General features: G+C 42.7%; 2 protein-coding genes across 5 annotated transcripts in view; one reads left to right on the forward strand and one right to left on the reverse strand.

The window, feature by feature from the left end:
* The window catches only part of LOC135548820 (SH3 and PX domain-containing protein 2B-like), a 93,714-nt gene extending 82,848 nt beyond the window's left edge, over positions 1 to 10,866 (forward strand). For 3 of the 4 annotated variants that reach the window (XM_064978768.1, XM_064978767.1, XM_064978769.1), the window contains 3 exons: positions 4,266 to 4,312; positions 4,474 to 4,599; positions 6,217 to 7,290. In XM_064978768.1, coding sequence (XP_064834840.1) covers positions 4,266 to 4,312; positions 4,474 to 4,599; positions 6,217 to 7,200 — 1,157 coding nt within the window. In that variant the 3' untranslated portion in view covers positions 7,201 to 7,290. Of the gene's footprint in view, positions 1 to 4,265; positions 4,313 to 4,473; positions 4,600 to 6,216 lie in introns of all 4 variants that reach the window. The other variant, XM_064978770.1, reaches the window with a different exon arrangement.
* A 398-nt stretch (positions 10,867 to 11,264) lies between these two features.
* LOC135548818 (serine/threonine-protein kinase 10-like) overlaps positions 11,265 to 19,349 on the reverse strand; it is a 42,495-nt gene continuing 34,410 nt past the window's right edge. The window contains exons 12-19 of the mRNA XM_064978766.1: positions 18,641 to 18,820; positions 18,465 to 18,557; positions 18,236 to 18,365; positions 17,574 to 17,698; positions 17,201 to 17,389; positions 16,787 to 16,912; positions 16,383 to 16,496; positions 11,265 to 14,391 (exon numbers count right to left, since the gene is read on the reverse strand). Of these exons, the coding sequence (XP_064834838.1) occupies positions 14,251 to 14,391; positions 16,383 to 16,496; positions 16,787 to 16,912; positions 17,201 to 17,389; positions 17,574 to 17,698; positions 18,236 to 18,365; positions 18,465 to 18,557; positions 18,641 to 18,820 (1,098 nt within the window). The 3' untranslated portion in view covers positions 11,265 to 14,250. The remainder of the gene's footprint in view (positions 14,392 to 16,382; positions 16,497 to 16,786; positions 16,913 to 17,200; positions 17,390 to 17,573; positions 17,699 to 18,235; positions 18,366 to 18,464; positions 18,558 to 18,640; positions 18,821 to 19,349) is intronic.

The raw sequence follows: 19,349 nt of genomic DNA on the forward strand, positions 1-19,349 counted from the left end.
AGAAACATCAAGGATAATCAATGGAAACAGGATGCACCTGAGCTCAATTTCGAGTCTCATTGCAAAGGGGCTAAATACTTATGTAAATAAGGTATTTCAGTTTTTTTATACAAATATTTCTAAAAATCTGTTCGCTTTGTCATAATGGGGTTTCCAATAAGGCTGTAATGTAACAGGTGGAAAAAGGGAAGGGGTCTGAATACTTTCCGAATCCACTATATTTATACTGAACAAACAAACATAAATGCATCATGTAAAATGTTGGTCCCATGTTTCATGAGCTGAAATAAAAGATCCCAGAAATGTTCCATACGCACAAAAAGCTTCTCTCTAAGAATGTTGTGCACAATTTGTTTTACATCCCTGTTGGTGAGCACTTTTTTTGCCTAGATAATACATCGACCTGACCAGTGTGGCATTTCAAGAAGCTGATTAAATAGCATGACAATTACACAGGTGCTCCTTGTGCTAGGGACGATAAAAGGCCACTAAAATGTGCAGTTGTCAATTGGCATGCTGACTGCAAAAATGTCGACCAGAGCTGTTGCCAGACAATTGAATGTTGATTTCTCTACCATAAGCTGTATCCGTCATTTTACAGAATTTGGCACTACATCCAACCGGCTTCACAACCACAGTTTGCTGACGTCAACGTTGGTGGCGGTGGGGTTATGGTATTGCTAGGCATAAGCTACAGACAACAAAAACTAAATGCATTTTATTGATGGCAATTTAAATGCACAGAGATACTGTGACAAGATCCTGAGGCCCATTGTCGTGCCATTCATTTGCCGCCATCGCCTCACGTTTCAGCATGATAATGCACAGCCTCATGTCGCAAGGATCGGCGCACAGTTCCTGGAAGCTGAAAATGTCCCTGTTCTCCCATGGCCTGCATACTCAGACGTGTCACCCTTTGAGCATGTTGTTTGGGATTCTTTAGATCAACGTGTTCCAGTTCCCGCCAATATCCAGCAACTTCGCACAACCATTGAAGAGGAGTGGGACAACATTCCACAGACCACAATCAACAGCCTGATCAACTCTATGCGGATGAGATGTGTCGCTCTGCATGAGGCAAAATTAAAGTTAATATATTATTAACTTTAATTTTTGCCTCACTCCATTTTAACCAAACGTTAAGGTTAAAGAAAAGGACTAAATCAAAATCAAACTTTGCGTAAAGTGCATTTACAGTTTGATTTGACTGGATTAAGTCCTATTCTTTAACTTAGATTTTTCGTTGAGATGGAGACGTGAATCCAACAGATCAATGATTCATTTGTAGACAAACATCTCCTTCAATATCCAGTATCTTCTGGTTGGATAATTAATTCTGTGCCACGGACTTAGTCTGGCTTTAATTCCAGTTTGCCTACAAATGTAATAATTGATATGTTGGATTCACATCTTCAAAAATCTAAGTTAAAGAGTAGGACTAAATCAAATAAGGTTTGACTCTCTCTGAAAATGTAATGACAACTAAACCAACAAAAAAAATCTAATAGTTTTTACCATTGGAATTTGGTTGTGCTTTACATCTCCTCCTTTAAACGTTGATAATTGGTTTTGTTGTCAACCTTACTTTAATACAGTTACTCATTTTAGGCTATAAACTGTATCTTAAATTAGATTTAAACTAGATATCTTCATGTAATCGTAGAAAGTATGCATGTTCAAGATAATGCAAAGGTCACAGGTCTGTGGAGATCTTCACAATTGCTGTAATAATCTGTGCAGGATCTCGAACCGCATTGATCACTTGCACTATGTACTTTTAATGTAATCTCAACTGCAATCCAGATCACGTGGTTCTGCTATTAGATAAAGCACAGGGATAAACACATTAAGTTGTTGTATAAATAATCAAAATATCTGACATTGTATTCCTATTTGAACTATGTTGTGCTTTTAAAATGGTTGAAAGAGCAGTGATAACTAGGGATGGCACAATTACCGGTTATGGATGAAGACAGCCATGAATATAAAATAAGTCATAGGGAACGAACAGCTCACTGAATACAGGACAGCCAGGCATTCGTGTGTTTCTGCAATAACATGGACTTTTAACAACGTAATGAAACTTTGTTGCCCCTTGCTGAAACAAGCAAGGTGGTGGAGCAAACTATGAATAGAATGGGCTTGGAACCTCTAACCCTGGCAATTTGATTGGTAAACCCATGGGTATACTTACAATGACTGCCTGGTATTGTGATGGAATAAACTCTGTGGTAATGTAGAATGTTCATACTAAATGTAGCTCGTGTATTTTTTTGTAATGTCAGTTGAGTTGAATCAACAAATCACAGCACCTATGGGCAGAGACGAAGAGTCAAGGCAAGAAGTTTTACCCAGCCCAGAATCTGTCCACAAAAAATGTGTTTTTTTGTACGGAGGTCAATGAAAAGGTTTTGAATTTGGTTAACAAATCATTTAATTGCTACATGACGCTTATTCGATCGAACTGATATAAACTGACGCATTTCGGCAACTTTGAAAAAAAATACTTCATATCGCCGTTGTGCCTGTTGTCATAAAATTACATTTTTTATTTTTCATCATTGGCTGATTTGCTCTCAGCAAATACTTCAACAATTTAAAGTAGATTTTTAGTATTAACCTTTTATTTAACTAGGCAAGTCAGTTAAGAACAAATTCTTATTTACAACAATGACCTAGTGGGTTAACTGCCTCAAAAGCAGAGCAACAGATTTTTACCTTGTCAGCTCAGGGATTCAATCTAGCAACCTTTCGGTTACTGGCCCAACTCTCTAACCACTAGGCTACCTGCCGCCCAACTGAGTGGAGAGCAAATCAGCCAACGATGAAAAATACAAAATGTAATACTTTAACGTGGAGATAGCCAGAGTGAGTTTACGAACGCATCCTTTGTATAAGTGCCATTATAATGTCTGTGACAGCGCCATTTAGGCTAGCTACTCTGATTTCCGAGCACTATCATCTTAGTGTACCAGAGTGCAGAATAACTCATGAGTTTACAAACGTGCAACACCCGTTGAATGTGACTTTTGTCGGCAAGAAAACGTAATTCAATCGTTGCCAGTTGCACAGTTAGTCACTAACACTCTAGATAACAAACAGCCTAACCAGCTCTGCTAGGGCAAGTAAAATGATCAGTGAGGTGTTCTCTCATTTGTTTCTGGAAGTAGCTAACAAGCTAGCCAACTTTAGACAGTTGGCGCTTGACTGGTGTTGAGGTCAGAACGCTCAGATCAACCCTACTCCTTAGCCAGAGCGTCCAGTGTGCGCTCTGAACACTCCGAGAGCGAATCACTCTGAATTTACAAACGACTCAGAGCGCACTGACACAATGGAGGCAATATACAAACACACCTAAAAATAAGATCTCTATGGCCTGTTGTTCACATGCTTATCTGCCCTCTCATTGGCTAGAACGGTCTCCACCTGATCTTGCCGCCTCCCGTCTGCCTTCCATCTTTGAGGACATGTATTTCCGTTGTTCGAGCGGTCACTTGACTATCTTGTCAATATAATAGACCATCTTTGATAAGGGTACACTCGAAATGGCCACCAGTCCACCCCTTATGCAACCATTGACTTAAAATAGGGACACCCGTTCAATTCATTCCATTTCTATGGCAGCACATGCAGTCAGGAAAAGTGTGTCTAATATTGTTTTATATTTTTTGCTATTCAAACGGTTATTACAGAAACCCATGACCATTTTCAATGGGTTTCCGTAATTTGCATCATCCAAACTTCTATGACTTCACAGCACTAGTGATAAGACATTTAGATGAGATGACAACTAAACCCCCCCAAAAAAAACTTTGGTTGTGCTTTTAGATGGTTGAAAGCATAGTGAAAACACATTCAACAAACTTCTGTCTGTCTTTATGAGTTGCTGAATAAAAGGTTGAAATGTCAGAGTAACACAACCAAACATTACCAAAATGTCCACATTGAAATGACGTGGTGTGCCCAGTGGGTAATCTCGCTCTCTTTGGGTCTCTTCAATCTGTCACCTTTACAGCGTGGTTGAAATTTAAAGGCAATGTTCCCACTTTAGCGGAGACTGCATTCACGGTAAACACTGCTAATGTCGGCGCAATCATCACCTTTTACATTTAGGAATCTTTTCAGATTGAATAAAGCCCTTGGTTTCCCTCTGTCTGGAACTAATATCTCCTGCTATGAACAGTTGATGTCAATGCCGGCAGTGATTAGTGATTTGAGACTGATGAGGTGTGCTGTGATAGTTTCCTCTGCCTCTTCCTCTACAGAACAAGGGGCTAGACAGAGACCACCTCCACGCAGGGATCTCACCATCGTAAGTACCCCGCTCCAACCAGTTAACCGCACAATGAGACGCCAACAGCACTCATTAACAAAGACATTTGAATAAATGAGTTTTGCATTGTTTTGTGTTGACCTGCCACAAGTCAAACCTGATACTGACTTACTCTTTCTTCACACCCTCCCTCCGTTTAGCCGAGGGGGCAGAACCTGCCCAAGCCACCCACCCCTCCCCAGGTGGAGGAGGAGTTCTATACCATCGCAGACTTCCAGACCACCATCCCCGACGGCATCAGCTTCCAGGCTGGGGTCAAAGTGGAGGTGAGACTCGTCACATCTCATCGCACATTGGCAGATGGTTATTGCTTGAATGTGAACAGCCTACTAAATTCAACCTAGAGAACAGTTTTTGATTGAATGGAAGGGCATTAACTTCTTGCGTCGAGCAATCCCGGATCCGGGATTCTATTTATAGCCTCAACCTTATTAGCATAACGCAACGTTAACTATTCATGAAAATCGCAAATGAAATGAAATAAATATATTTGCTCTCAAGCTTAGACTTTTGTTAACAACACTCATCTCAGATTTTCAAAATATGCTTTTCAACCATAGCTAAACAAGCATTTGTGTAAGAGTATTGATAGCTAGCATAGCTATTAGCCTAGAATTCAGCCAGCAACATTTTCACAAAAACAAGAAAATCATTCAAATAAAATCATTTACCTTTGAAGAACCTCAGATGTTTTCAATGAGGAGACTCTGTTATATAGCAAATGTTCAGTTTTTCAAAAAAACATTATTTGTGTAGGACAAATCGCTCCGTTTTGTTCACGTTTGGCTATGAAAAAAACCTGTATCCAGTTATAGCCTCAAGCTCATTAGCATAACGTAACGTTAACTATTTATGAAAATCGCAAATGAAATTAAATGAATGTGCTAGCTCTCAAGCTTAGCCTTTTCTTAACAACACCGTCAGTTAGATTTTCAAAGTATGCTTTTGAACCATAGCAAATCAAGCATTTGTGTAAGAGTATTGCAAGCTAGCTTAGCATTTTGCGCAGCATTTAGCACGCAACATTTTCACAAAAACCAGATAACCAAATAAATAAAATCATTTACCTTTGAAGAACTTCGGATGTTTTCAATGAGGAGACTCTCAGTTGAATAGCAAATGTTCAGTTTTTCCTGAAAGAATTTTTGTGTAGGAGAAATCGCTCCGTTTTGTACATCACATTTGGCTACCGAAATGAACCGAGAATTCAGTCACCAAAACGTCAAACTTTTTCCGAATTAACTCCATAATATCGACCGAAACATGGCAAACGTTGTTTAGAATCAATCCTCAAGGTGTTTTTTCACATATCTCTTCATTCATATGCTGTTCGTGGAAGCCTGCTTTCCCCTCAGAATCCCATGGAAAAATACCAGCAGCTGAAAATGACGCACCAATTTCGACGGAGGACACCGGGCGGACACCTGGAAAATGTAGTCTCTTATGGTCAATCTTCCAATGATATGCCTACAAATACGTCACAATGCTGCAGACACCTTGGGAAACGATAGATAGGGCAGGCTCATTCCTGTCGCATTCACAGCCATATAAGGAGACAATGGAAAGCAGAGCCTCAAAAATCCTGCTCATTTCCTGGTTGCCGTTTCATCTTGGTTTTGCCTGTAGCTCCTGTTCTAGGGCACTCACAGACAATATCTTTGCAGTTCTGGAAAATTCAGAGTGTTTTCTTTCCAAAGCTATCAATTATATGCATAGTCGAGCATCTTTTTGTGACAAAATATCTTGTTTAAAACGGGAATGTTTTTCATCCAAAAATGAAATAGCGCCCCCAGAGTTTCAAGAGGTTAACTGCTTCCCCTCAAAATGCTGTGTACCGATTCCTGATTCCTTTAATTCTCACTCATCCCGTTTCTGTTTTTCAGGTGATAGAGAAGAACTCCAGCGGCTGGTGGTACATTCAGATTGAAGAGAAAGAGGGCTGGGCCCCTATCACCTTCATCGACAAATACAAGAAGACCAGCTTGACCCCGCGCCCCAACTTCCTTGTACCTCTGCCCAACGACTTGGTCCAGCTGAAGCTGGAGGATGGCACTGCTGGCGGTGCGGGGCAAGAGGACAGCTGGTCCAAACCGCTGCCAGACGAACCCACGGCGGGGTGCGAGTCCGTAGCCCGGCCCAAACTCAGGGACTGGAAGTCCAGTGCCAGTAAGGCGGCTTCTGCTTTTTCCGGTCCCCTGCCCCCAGCCCCGTCTGCCCCACTGACTGAGGAGAAGCCAGCCCTGCCACCCCGCAGGGAATCCATCAACAAGAGCACGGACATTGAGATTACTGTGGAGAAACACAAGCCAGACATATCCAAACCCTTGCCTTTGAAAACCCCTGCCCCGGGGGTCATCATGCCCCTGCTCACCCCCAAAGCTGCCCCCTTCAAGCCAGACAAGCCCCCCGAGCCCAAAAGAGAGGTCACGAACAAACCTCTGCATTTGAAGAATGAGATGGGTTTGGAGTGTGGCCACAAGGTCTCCGCCAAGGAGGTGAAGAAGTTCAACCTGAAACCTGTGGCTAAGCAACCACCCAAGCCCATGCCTGATGCACCGGAGGAGAAACCAGAGGTCGCCGGCCCTGCACTGTTCATGAAGCCTAAACCCATTGTCCGGCCCAAACCCGTCCCAGCTGCCAAGCCAGAACCGCCAGCTGAGAACAAGCTGGATATCACCAACCTGAGGAGGAAGCTAAAGCCTTCAAAGCCAGCTGAACCAGGCTCTGGATCAGCAGAGCCAAGCCAGCAAAACGGCACTGCTCCAAACAACGGCCCTAGCAACGCTCTCCCCAAGATGCCGCCCCCAACCTCCCCCCTAATAATGCTTTACCCAAGATGCCTCCTGGTAATGTACCCCCCAAGATGACCCCTCCTAATAATGTTCTCCAAAACATGCCGCGTCCCAACAGCCCCCCTCTCAATGCACTCCCCAAGATGCCCCCGGCCCCCAATGCTCTCAATGGCAAGGACAGCGACGAGCCCAAGTTCTCCCCTAAGCAGCAAAACGGCCACGGACAAGTGAGCCAGGATGTCCCCAAACCCGCCGTTCCCCCCCCCAAAGAACCTCCAGGGAGACCAGCCGTCCTCCCTAGGCGACCCCCTCCACCCAAAAAGACCTCAGAGCCATCCAGCCCCACAGAAACCAAAGCTCCCCTGAAAGAGCTCCCAGACACCAAGCCTGCTCCCCCCCAGCTCAGCAGACCACCTCCCCCTAAACCCAAGGCCTTCATGCTGCCCCCGCCTAAAGACAAGGACAAGGGGGAGCCCAAGACGAAAGTGCCTGTGGCCCCAAAGCCCCTGGTTAAGATTGAGAAACCAGGCCCTCCGAGGGATAAGCTGCCTCCTCTGATCAAGGATCCCAGTAAAGAGGAGCTGTTCTTGGCCGTGGCGGACTTTGAGGGCGACGATCAGATGGGTGGCTTCAAGGAGGGCACCGTGTTCGAGGTGATAGAGCGGAACAGCAGCGGCTGGTGGTTTTGTAAAAATCTAGGAGAAGGGCCAATGAAAGAGGGCTGGATCCCCTCCAATTACCTGACCAAGAAACCCTAGGTAACAGGTTATGTTGGCCTTTTTAATAAACATATTACTAATTGTATTTAATTAGCTTTTTATTTATAGGTACCTTTTTGATTGAGATTTGTTACTTTGTTAAATTCCATTTGTTTAGCAAGAATGAACCAGCAATGTTTGTCTTTTTGCATATTGTTTAGTTATTTTTTTGTACTTTTTATCCTCGTTACAAATTACTAAGCATAAAATCCGTAACAAGCAAATGTTCCTCATGTTGTTCACCTTTTGTGCCATATGTTACTCAACAAGCCTATAATGTAATTTTATGATACAGTAATGTTATCACAAGCTTTGTAATAGAACAGATGAATGTCTTTCCAAGCCTTCTATAATATTGTGCCTCAGTATAGTGCTTTAAGCTTAAATATATGCAATTTAGCTTGTTAGTTTCTCAGTTAGTATATCAAAAAGATACTTAAGTCTAATGAGTGGAGTCATAACTGACAGTGCAATGCATTTGGAAAATAAATCAGACCATACAGAGGAACCAGGGTCCGTATCCACGAAGCATCTCAGACTAGGAGTGCTGATTTAAGATCAGTTTAGCCTTTTAGATCATAATGAATAAGATTACATGGATAGGGGTACCTGATTCTAGATCAACACTCCTACTCTGAGAATCTTTGTGAATACTGGCTGAGATAATCACAAGACAAACAGCCAAAACCAGCCTAAGGCAGAAGGCTATGGATACTGAAGATTCCTCAAAGAACACCCCTCCTCCACTAAGGTTACAATGGGAGTTCAAGAGGACATTGTGGCTTTCAAGTACTAAAATATTAACACTTCAAGCAACGTTTTTGACGAGTGCTAACACTAAACATTTATACAGATCTTGTCAGGTTTGTGAACGCGTTTATTTCTCTTTCGGGAACTGCGTAATACTGATGCAGCTGATTTGTAACAGATGTGCACTTCTCAGATTATTCAGCCGTTCAGACAGTTCAGGTTGGCAATCGGGATTACCAAACTGGGGGAGTGAGCCTGTCTTTCAACTCACTCTTGAACGTTGTAATAGAATGCACAAAGTGCAATTTTAAAATGAGGCATTGCATCAGTTCTCTCGTCGGTCATTGCGTACCTTAGAGGTATTTATAATTTCTCAGAAATGTCCATTGAAAAGCTTGGGAACCCCTGGCTTAATAGACCGATGGAGAGGAAGTATAGAATGTACAATTGAAAGCCACAGCCATGTTTTAAAACACTCAAATAAGGTTGCTGCAAGACTTTGGGAGCTGCATTGTATACCAGGGTTGGAGTCCAACTCCTTTCAGGAAGGACTGAATTGAAATGAAAATGGACCCTTTCCCTGGTGTTCACAGTACAATAGGTGGAAAACACCCTATTGATTTCATAAACTGTAGCTCTACCATCAATACAGCCCGTAAATATGAGAATTGACCTGCGATTTATGCAATAATAACATTTACATTAGTGTTTGACTGGTTTCAAGCATAGACTTAGCAAAAGTTAATTTTATCGTACTTCCAGAATGAAGTAATGTCAGCTGTCGTTTACTTTTCACCCTTTGCCAGGTCTGGTTTGCCGTAGTTGGAACTTAATCATGCATTGTTCCTACAGCCGATGTAGTAACATGTGTTTCCCAAAACACCACGCAGAGAGAACATTCAGCAAGTGCGTCGTTGGAACATGTCGACACTATTAGGTTCGAAAGAAAGATAGCGGATCCTAGAGAAGCGCTTTCTCCATTCAAATTTGACCTTTAAAATAATTGTCACAATACTGGACTACAGATCAGCTCCTTGAGAGATATCGCCTATGGCTGCAATTATCGAGGTGGCCTATTATAATGGTTACCAGTTAATGCATTACATCACAGATTTGGCACATCGTTGCATTAATGTTCCTACACATTACATATTGGGAAATAGCAGACAGTAGCCTACAATTAGATAAATAGAACATATTGATTTAAATATGATCGAAACACATAAGCAAATGTAGTGTGTACTCATTTATAGTCATCTTGGTTTTCATTTGAAGCATATTTTGTTACAATTGCAAAGACATTGCCCACTTTGTAGCCTAATTAAAGTTATCGGTGGTCACAGAGATGGATAAAAATCCATTGATTGTGTGTTTAACGGAGGTCTTGTGTATAAAGCGACGTGGAAGGACAAAAAAAAGCATGTAACGATGCACTTGGCTTTTCAAGTGGTGTGAAGCAGTCGGTAAATAGGCCTAACAAGCCTTTAAGTGTGACTAGTAACAATGGCTACTACGAAGGATCTAACAAACTTAGCCTTAAGATACTTCTGGGAAACTGGGCCATGGTCATGGAGAAAGAGGGTTGGTCTCCTAGGAGACACACTGACAAGGCTGGGAGTGCCTGTAGCTCGGTTAATTGGAGAATCTCAGAATATGGTTGATCTGATTCTGCTCCTAGTTGCTTGGATACTATGTTTTTCCCATCCCCCTCGTGTTAAAGTACTAGGTCCAATGCTGTGTGTCAGGTCCCTAACCAGCATTAAAATCATAAGTAACTTGGAGTTTTCCGGTCTTTGGCAGTGTGCATAGTACACAAGTAATGATATTTGTAATGATCAACACTAGTGTCAACTCATTGAGTGAGACCTGACAGTTAGTGGAATGTGAGTGAAACCTAGATTGGGTTAGGGTATGGGTTGGAAAGACATGCATTCAACAGTTTAGTTACTGAAGCATAAGGAGAGGCACACAGGGATGTGTACGCTAAAACAGTATGGATTGTCTTATTGCTTTAAGTAATGCTTTACCCTAAACTGGTCAATTTAATTTGAAAATTAATTTATGAAAATAAACTGCTCATTCTTTATTCTTTGAGATATGCAGCATAAACACCTTTCCAGCGGACATATTGCGCATATCCCATCTTGGTCCTGTAATGTATTCGTAATACTTGTGTATTTCCCCTCATGGTTCTCTTTCATATTAAGTCAATAAACATTTTTTTTTTTAATTACATGGTATCTTGGTTTTCCTTGGAAATGTTCCTTTATTTTGAGGAAACGGATGCAACCTCGATCAAGAGTTAACCGCTGATAGACACTCACGTTGATGTTTTGGCCGTGTAACTGCATTGGGGCTGTCAAAAATCGGTTGAGAAGCTGCTCTTCATTGTCATGAAGCCACACCCATCCCACTCGCTTTCGAAGTTCAGAACGTGTAGGCTATATAGAAATGACGCTCAAATTGAAAATCAGTCAACAAAATGAGGATTTCTATCAGCCTAATCGATGTTTAACTTACAGATCACATTCCAATGTTTGAACTTATAAACAAGGCTGCATGGGATTTCTCTTAAGGCAACGTACGTATGCGGCTCTGCTAGAATCTAGCCCTAACTTGAGGACAAGCATAGACATTAGAACGTTTGCATTTATTAGACTCATGTACAACAATGGTTCCTTCTGCTGAACAGTCATCCACTCACACCCCTTACAAAATAAACTTTAAAAAAAGGTAAACAGAGACAGAAAAAGACTCATTGTTTTTCTCTCTTCTGTTGTCATTTGCAAACAAATTAAAATACATATTGAGAGAGTAGTTGTACCTGATAGTTGACCAAATTACTGTAGATTAACACAGCGCTGTCAAACCCATTCCTAGCGCCTGCTGGCTTTTCCTTTGAATTAAGACTTATACAACCAGGTGTGGGGAGTTCCTTACTAATCAGTGACCTTCATTTATCAATCAAGTAGAAGGTAAGAGCGAATATCCGCAGCCGCTCGGGCCTCCAGTGATCTAACAGGTCTAATTGGTCAAGAAAACAAGCCCCCTTTTCAAAAGCAGCAGGATACATATTAACTGCAAAATAGCTCCGATGCACTACCTCATAACTTAGTATACTCCTTTCAGTGCAAAGAAAGGCACATTTGGTGGAGGAAAAATTACATATTGCACTTTCGTTAGCAGACAGTACATGTATTATCAACAAACCATGGAAAATAAACCCAACACACTTAATTAAATGTAAAACTTATCTATTAAGATTCCTACAAAGACAGTATTCCACTTTGCCTTTTAGTTCCCATCCAGTGTGCTAGTATTGCCTTTACAGTAAAAATGCAGCACAGAAAGACATTTACGACATGAACACAATCAACTCAAAAATCATTTTCTTCAACCCTCGAATTAAAAAAACTAAAATAAATTGGACTACAAAGTACTTTTCCCTGACTTCTCCTGTATTCATTACGTGTTTAAGCTCATCTCATCAAATTGTAAAACTAGGGCTCTATTATGATTGAAACAAGGGCAAATGATCTGAGCATTTTAATGCAATTTTAAGTTAATATATAATACAATATGCCATTTAGCAGATGCTTTTATCAAAAGCGAATTACAGTCCAAGTTCGTGAAACTGATTTCGCTGGGAATTCTATTAATTCACTGTGTTAACAGAAAGAAAGTGAATTCTGAAGATCATGCTCTGTGCTGATCTTTGTAAAGTAATAGAGAAATGTCAAAAGAAAATTTGGCAACTTGATATAAACTCAGCAAAAAAAGAAACGTCCCGTTTTCAGGACCCCGTCTTTCAGAGAATTCGTAAAATTCCAAATATCTTCACTGTAAAGGGTTTAAACACTGTTTCCCATGCTTGTTCAATGAACATGCACCTGTGGAACGGTCATTAAGACTAACAGCTTACAGACGGTAGGCAATTAAGGTCACAGTTCTGAAAACTTAGGACACAAAAGAGGCCTTTCTACTGACTCTGAAAAACACCATAAGAAAGATGCCCAGGGTCCCTGCTCATCTGTGTGATAAGCCTTAGGCATGCTGCAATGAGGCATGAGGACTGCAGATGTGGCCAGGGCAATACATTGCAATGTCCGTACCGTGAGACGCTTAAGACAGCGCTACAGGGAGACAGGACAATCAGCTGTCCGTCCTCGCAGTGGCAGACCACGTGTAACACCTGCACAGGATCGGTACATCTGAACATCACACCTGCGGGACAGGTACAGGATGGCAACAACAACTGCCCGAGTTACACCAGGAACACACAATCCCGCCATCAGTGCTCAGACCATCCGCAATAGGCTGAGAGAGGCTGGACTGAGGGCTTGTAGGCCTGTTGTAAGCGTTGATGGTCGGATTCATGTTTATTGTCGAAGGATTGAGTTACACAGAGGCCTGTACTCTGGAGCAGGATCAATTTGAAGATGGAGGGTCCGTCATGGTCTGGGGTGGTGTGTCACAGTATCATCGGACTGAGCTTGTCCCCATTGCAGGCAATCTTAACTCTGTGCGTTACAGGGAAGACAACCGCCTCCCTCATGTGGTACCCTTCCTGCAGGCTCGTCCTGACATGACCCTTCAGCATGACAATGCCACTAGCCATTCTACGTGTGATTTCCTGCAAGACTGGAATGTCAGTGTTCTGCCATGGCCAGTGAAGAGCCCGGATCTCAATCCCAATGTCCACATCTGGGACCTGTTGTGTCAGAGGGTGAGGGCTAGGGCCTTTCCCCCCCAGAAATGTCCGGGAAATGGCAGGTGCCTTGGTGAAAGAGTGGGGTAACCTCTCACAGCAAGAACTGGCAAATCTGGTACAGTCCATGAGGAGATGCCCTGCAGTACTTAATGCAGCTGGTGGCCACACCAGTTACTGTCTTATTTTTTATTTTGACCCCCCCCCATTCAATTTCTGTTAGTCACCTGTCTGTGGAACTTGTTCAGTTTATGCCTCAGTTGTTTAAGCTTATGTTCATACAAATATTTACGTGACATTTTCTGAAATGTTTCTTTTTTTGCCGAGTTAGTGTGCGCCATACTTGGGTGTGTTCATTAAGCGAGAAACTCTTTGGAAGGAGACCGATATTGCAGTGAAACAAAAGTGCGTTTTCATTGGCTCCCACCAACACAGCATTGTCTGAAGTAAAAAGAAATATTGTGTTCCACATTGCACCTAAACTACTACTCCTCAACTGACCCTCTTTGGGATATGGGATGCATCTCCCCAACAGACCCTTCTAACTATTAGGTTAGTCTCATGCTTATTGGGTAGACAAACCAATGGGGATCTGAGTCAATTTGGTGCTGGCAATTTGGTGCTGTAGGCAATATTAATAAGAATGAAAAAGGAAACACTGCATGGATGAAGAACACCCTAACTATCAAGCAGCCTGATGCACATGTGGAGTTAAAGACAATCCTCAAAGAAAATATGACCAATCTTTGCCATCTTGAGTTAATAAAATCTTATAAACAGGACTTAAAACATAACTATTCCTTAAAAATGAAATAAAAGTTCAGGAGGAATGAGGAAGCTGACAGTGGTCCTTCTGGGCATGGTGTGGGATAAGGGTGTTGGGGGGGGGGGGGGTGGTGAGATGCCGGTCTACGTTGTAGAGGATTCAGAGTAAGGGAGGAACTTGGTGAGTTTGTTTGGGGAGCTGGGGCTCAGGCACTCAGAGTTCTCACTCATCTTAAAGAACACCTCCTGTTCCCTCTTCCTCTGGGTCAGCTCCTCTTCCAGAGCCTGGGAGAGAGGGGGGAAGCAGAGAGAGAAGAAAGCGAGAACAAGGGAGAGATAGGAGGGCGAGAGCGAGAGATGGGTAGAGAAAGACACTTTAAAAAATGATCGCCAGCCATTTCAAACTTTCTGCTGAAAAACAATATACCAAGACTAAATAGAGTCCGTACACAAACTTAAAAAGGGGCAAGCTGCAGTTGAAACAATAACATATACTCCCACCTCGGTGTTGGTCAAATGCTGGGGGATGGGCCTGGAGAAATAACCACTCAAATTCACAGACCGAGCTATGGATGCCAGGACTGACCATCCAAGATACCCAAATTATAGTTAAGTATGAGGCTCGACAGCATATTTACATTTAAAATGTTTACAAACGAAGTAAAAACAAGCTTATAATTTTAGATTTTATTTTTGAAGCGGTGCGATTTGTTTTGATTAGCGAATTAATCCATGTGATTCGGTTTGTCACGACGCATTAATATGGTTTTGTATAAAACTCATTCATTTTCCATTCTAAATTCAAATCTGCTGCTGGTGGAGTTTATGAGCTGGGGCTCTCTGAGCAGGATCTGCCTGAGCTGACTTTTGTGTGTACTATGTAGGCACAGTGTGACTAGTCATCTACCACCCCACTATCAGATTAGGGGGCAATGTAGCATGTTTTTCACCCCCCCCCCACTTTGGTTCTGATATCACCATCATCCACTTGTCATTTTTGCAGGTTAACTGTTAGAGCTAATAATGCATCAATATTTATCATTTACAAACTAGCTATGACATCGCCAATGAATATATAGCACAACTTTGGACCCCCCCCTCCAAAAAAAACAACACTTTTTTGAATGGTTTTGACTGTTTGAATGTTTAGTGCGCTTTCTTTGTCCTCATGCTTTACACCTTGCAACGTGATTGCTGTAGTCATTACGAAGTTAGCAACTTTGACTAAAAATGACCATATACACCGATTGTTTAAAGCAATACTACCAGAACTATTGCTGATGGTGAACCTGAACAATCGAAATATTGTAAGCCCCATTCAGCAGGTAGCATATAGTCAGATGTGAGTTGTGTCTACAGTATCTTTTAATTCCGGTAAAAGGCTATTTTTCATCAGCGCATAGCAATAGCCTAGTAAATTACATCGGTTGTCACAGCTAAAAGCCTAATATCGCGAAAACCATTTTTAGCATTTTAATGCTGAAGGTGCTGCGCAGATATGCACGATCAAGAACAGGACGCATACCTCGTGTTGGTGAGCGTGCAAAACTGGGCACAGTGCGCAATTTGACGAGGCTACTGATATTCCCTGGGGTTATTCGGCATGCAAAATGACTTGTAGATTGATGACTCAACACAGTTACATACTTATTTCAACACTGAAGGAGAGGACTCAGTTATCCTATATTTTGTGCATTTTTTTTGGAAGGTAGAAAGAAAGCAATATGAGCAACAAAAAAAAAGTGATTCTGCAATTTGTAATGTTTGAATCAATTTTCGGACCAATACATGCTACAATTGAATTGGTTTGGGGTCCGTGGATTAAACGTTTGAAATCGTGACCAATGCATTACATCCCTTGTGTGTGTATATATATATATACATACATGTATACACACACATGTATACACACACACACACACACACACACACACACACACACATATATATAACTAATTCATAAATCCCCAAATTGATGTCGCGGTATAAGAATATGTTTGGAGAAAAAAAGTTGTTGTTTTTTGACAACAGCAAATGTCAAGAGGAAGGCCATACAAGGAGTTGTGCCATGGCACACCTGGCCCACTTATTGAGCTATACCATTTGTTAAGTAAATCAAGTGACAAATAAGGTGAAAAGAATACTGGAGTAGGACTTTCAATCTTGTCTTACAATAATGGCAACAACAGTAATGGACATCAACGTAAAGTGCTTTGAGACCTAGTGAAAACGGCACCCAATGTTAACTTTTCAATGTCAACGGTATGACCGCATACCTTCTTCCTGGGCTTGAGCTGCTCCCTCCACTCCTTGAGATGGTGGTTGTGCTGCTCATCCAGAGACTTGAGCCTCTGAGTCTCGTTCTCAATGAGTAGGTGGCACTTCTCATTCTGCTCTCACACCACAATACAGTCAGTCAGTCATTACATAACACTATTCATGGAGCACCTGTGGAACTTATTTCCCTACTTTACAAACCTACTGAATTTGTGGATCTTCCTATTATTGTACATTATGCCACATACATGCAGGCATTCTAATGCAGATAGGTATTCATGGCTTTCAGGCTGGCGGGTATGCTCAGGACTAAATTGATGTGTAAGGGTTTGACACCCAGGGTCAATTAAGATAAAGATATATAGATGGACATTATTCAGAGAGAGTTGTGTACTGTGGTCACCTGTAGCTGCTGGAGCTCCCTGACGTTGCCCTCACACTGGCCCATCATGTCCCTCATCTGGTGCTCATGCTTCTGCTGCTGGTGCAGCCGCTCAGCCTTCTGACGCTTGTCCTCCTGCTGGGCAAACTGGGGAGGAGCACACACACACACACGCACACACACACGAGAGGGAGAGAGATGGGGATGAGGGATTCATTTACACCACTTAGGCCTGATACAGTTCTGTGACACGAGTATGATATTAGTATTTTCTAGCTAACACTTGCACATGTTTTCTGACCGCTTGAAGAGACGTCAGCGCTCATCTAGTTGGCCTTCTTGCCCTTCTCTACCCTCCATCCCACATAGCTACACTACTACATGTTTGATTTACTCCGCCTCCCCCCACTAGGCCGTTCTGTAGTTGTCTGGTACCTGTTTGATCTTCTCGCGGTCCTCCGACGTGCTGCCCGTGGAGTTGATGCGGAGGCTCTTCTTGAACATGACCATGCGGGTCTTGCCCTCGCTGCGCTGGATCTTGGGCAGGCGACCCTTCTCCTGCTGCTGCCGGGCCTTCAGCAGCTCAATCATCCTCTGGTTGTAGCACTGCATCTGCTCTTGTTCCTAGGGAGACAGTCATGTGTGAGGATGCGGACACACACACACACACACACACAGATAAGTGCGCACACACACACACTACGCAAAGGTAAGGGGTTGTTTGAGGATATTAGCTGGGCATAACAAGGTTAAACCCCGATAACTGCAGGAGGTTCCTTTCCCAGCCACATGGATAGGGTTGCTATACCTTCTCATGCTTCTTGAGCAGCTGGTGCCGTTGGAGGAAGTACTGGTCTTTTAGCTGCTGTTTCAGTAACTGGTGCTTCTCATGAAGGTTCTTCTCATCTAGGTCCCAGATAGTAGCTTCCCTGTCTGAGGAACAAAAAGTGGAGACAGCCAGTGAATGAAAATGGTTTGGAAAGCAGTTGGAAGAAGAGAAAGATTCTCTCAAGTCAAAAAGATAAACACTAAGTAAGCATTTGTTAAATGTTGAGGGTTTAAACAGAGATCAAATGTGTACTTTACAGGGACAGTTTGAGATTTAGGCAATGAAGCCCTTTTTTTCTACTTGCCCAGAGTCAGATGAACTCATGGATAAAAATGTTGTCCTCAGTGTGCAGTTTGAAGGAAGTTAAAGGTTGTTTCTGGAGACATTGCTAGCTGCCTCACGTAGACTTCCAGTCATTGCGCTAATGGAAGTTAGCAATGGCTCCAGATACTACCTTCAATGTGCATCCATCAAACTGCACAGAGTTCATCTCTCTGGGTAAGTGGAAACTGCCAAAATCTCAAACCATCCCTTTAACAGATCTCAGGGAGTTACTAGACCCCTTCCCAGTGGAGCAGCTACTCTCATTCTAACAACAGTGTTGATGGCACCCAGCCACCCAGTGTGACTGATGCTTGTACCTCTGACAAGGTTCTGCTTCTTGTTGAGACACTGCCTCTCTGTCTCGGAGATCTCCCTCTTGTTCTCCGAAATTATCCTCTTCAGCGTTGTGTCCAGGTGGTTCTTCTGGGCCGACAGGAAGTTCTGCTCCTAAACCACAGGAAACAGTCAGTGACGCGACTGTAACATGTATTATAGCTAGCATGTTAAGTGGATTTAGAGGCCAGTGGTGGAGCCGCTTGTGTTTACCTCCGTTTGTTTCATCTGTGTAAAGGTGTTCATGCTCTGTTTCATGCTGTCTTTCCGTGACTTTCGGGGGAGCTTCTCAATCTCGTTCTTCACCTGGAAAGATGATTGTAAGACGTATGGACTTAATAAACACTCCTTTCCATTTTTATGCTCACCGGCCACACGCACTCCCTCACCTCTTTTTTGTTGCGCTTCATCTGATCCTGGAACTTGTTGTAGTCGCGGTCCTGTTCGGAGCGGATGCGTTTGGTCTCGTCCCTGAGCTTAATGGCGTGGTCCGTCTCCATCTTCTCAATGGTCTGCTTCTGGTGCTTCTCCAGGCTCTCCAGCTCCGTGTCGTAGAACTTCTTCTTCGCCTGGGAGGAGCAGAAGGAAGGAATTAAACATGTTCACCAAAAAATAAACCTGTTCACCATATTTATATCATAAGTAGCCATGATCCTGGAGGGGACAAAGCTGGGAAGGTTTGGAAAATGTCAAAAAGGATAGACAGGGGGCTGGTGGAAGGAGCTATAGGAGGACGGGCTCATTGTAATGGCTGGAATGGAGTCAAAACGTGGTTCATATATTTCATGCGTTTGACTCCGTTCCATTTATTTCATGCCAACGAGCCTGTCCTCTCACCAGAGGATATCCCCTATTTGTTCATAGACCGATGTAACGCGTGTTTCTTTTGGCGAGGGGAGGGTTGTGGAAAAGGGATTCCCTTAAACAGACAGCTATCTAAAGGGACGTTGATATGACACGAGTGTGGGTGTTAGAGTTGATTCAGTGGTTCTGTCCTTCCATAAACAGCGGAAGAGAGATGTTATGGTGTTGGTGTGGATTGGAGAAATTCTGGTATTTTACACATTAGTGGGAGTAGATACAAAATTATTATTATTT

This window comes from Oncorhynchus masou, chromosome 11 (assembly GCF_036934945.1).
Source record: "Oncorhynchus masou masou isolate Uvic2021 chromosome 11, UVic_Omas_1.1, whole genome shotgun sequence".
Classification (NCBI taxonomy): domain Eukaryota; kingdom Metazoa; phylum Chordata; class Actinopteri; order Salmoniformes; family Salmonidae; genus Oncorhynchus; species Oncorhynchus masou.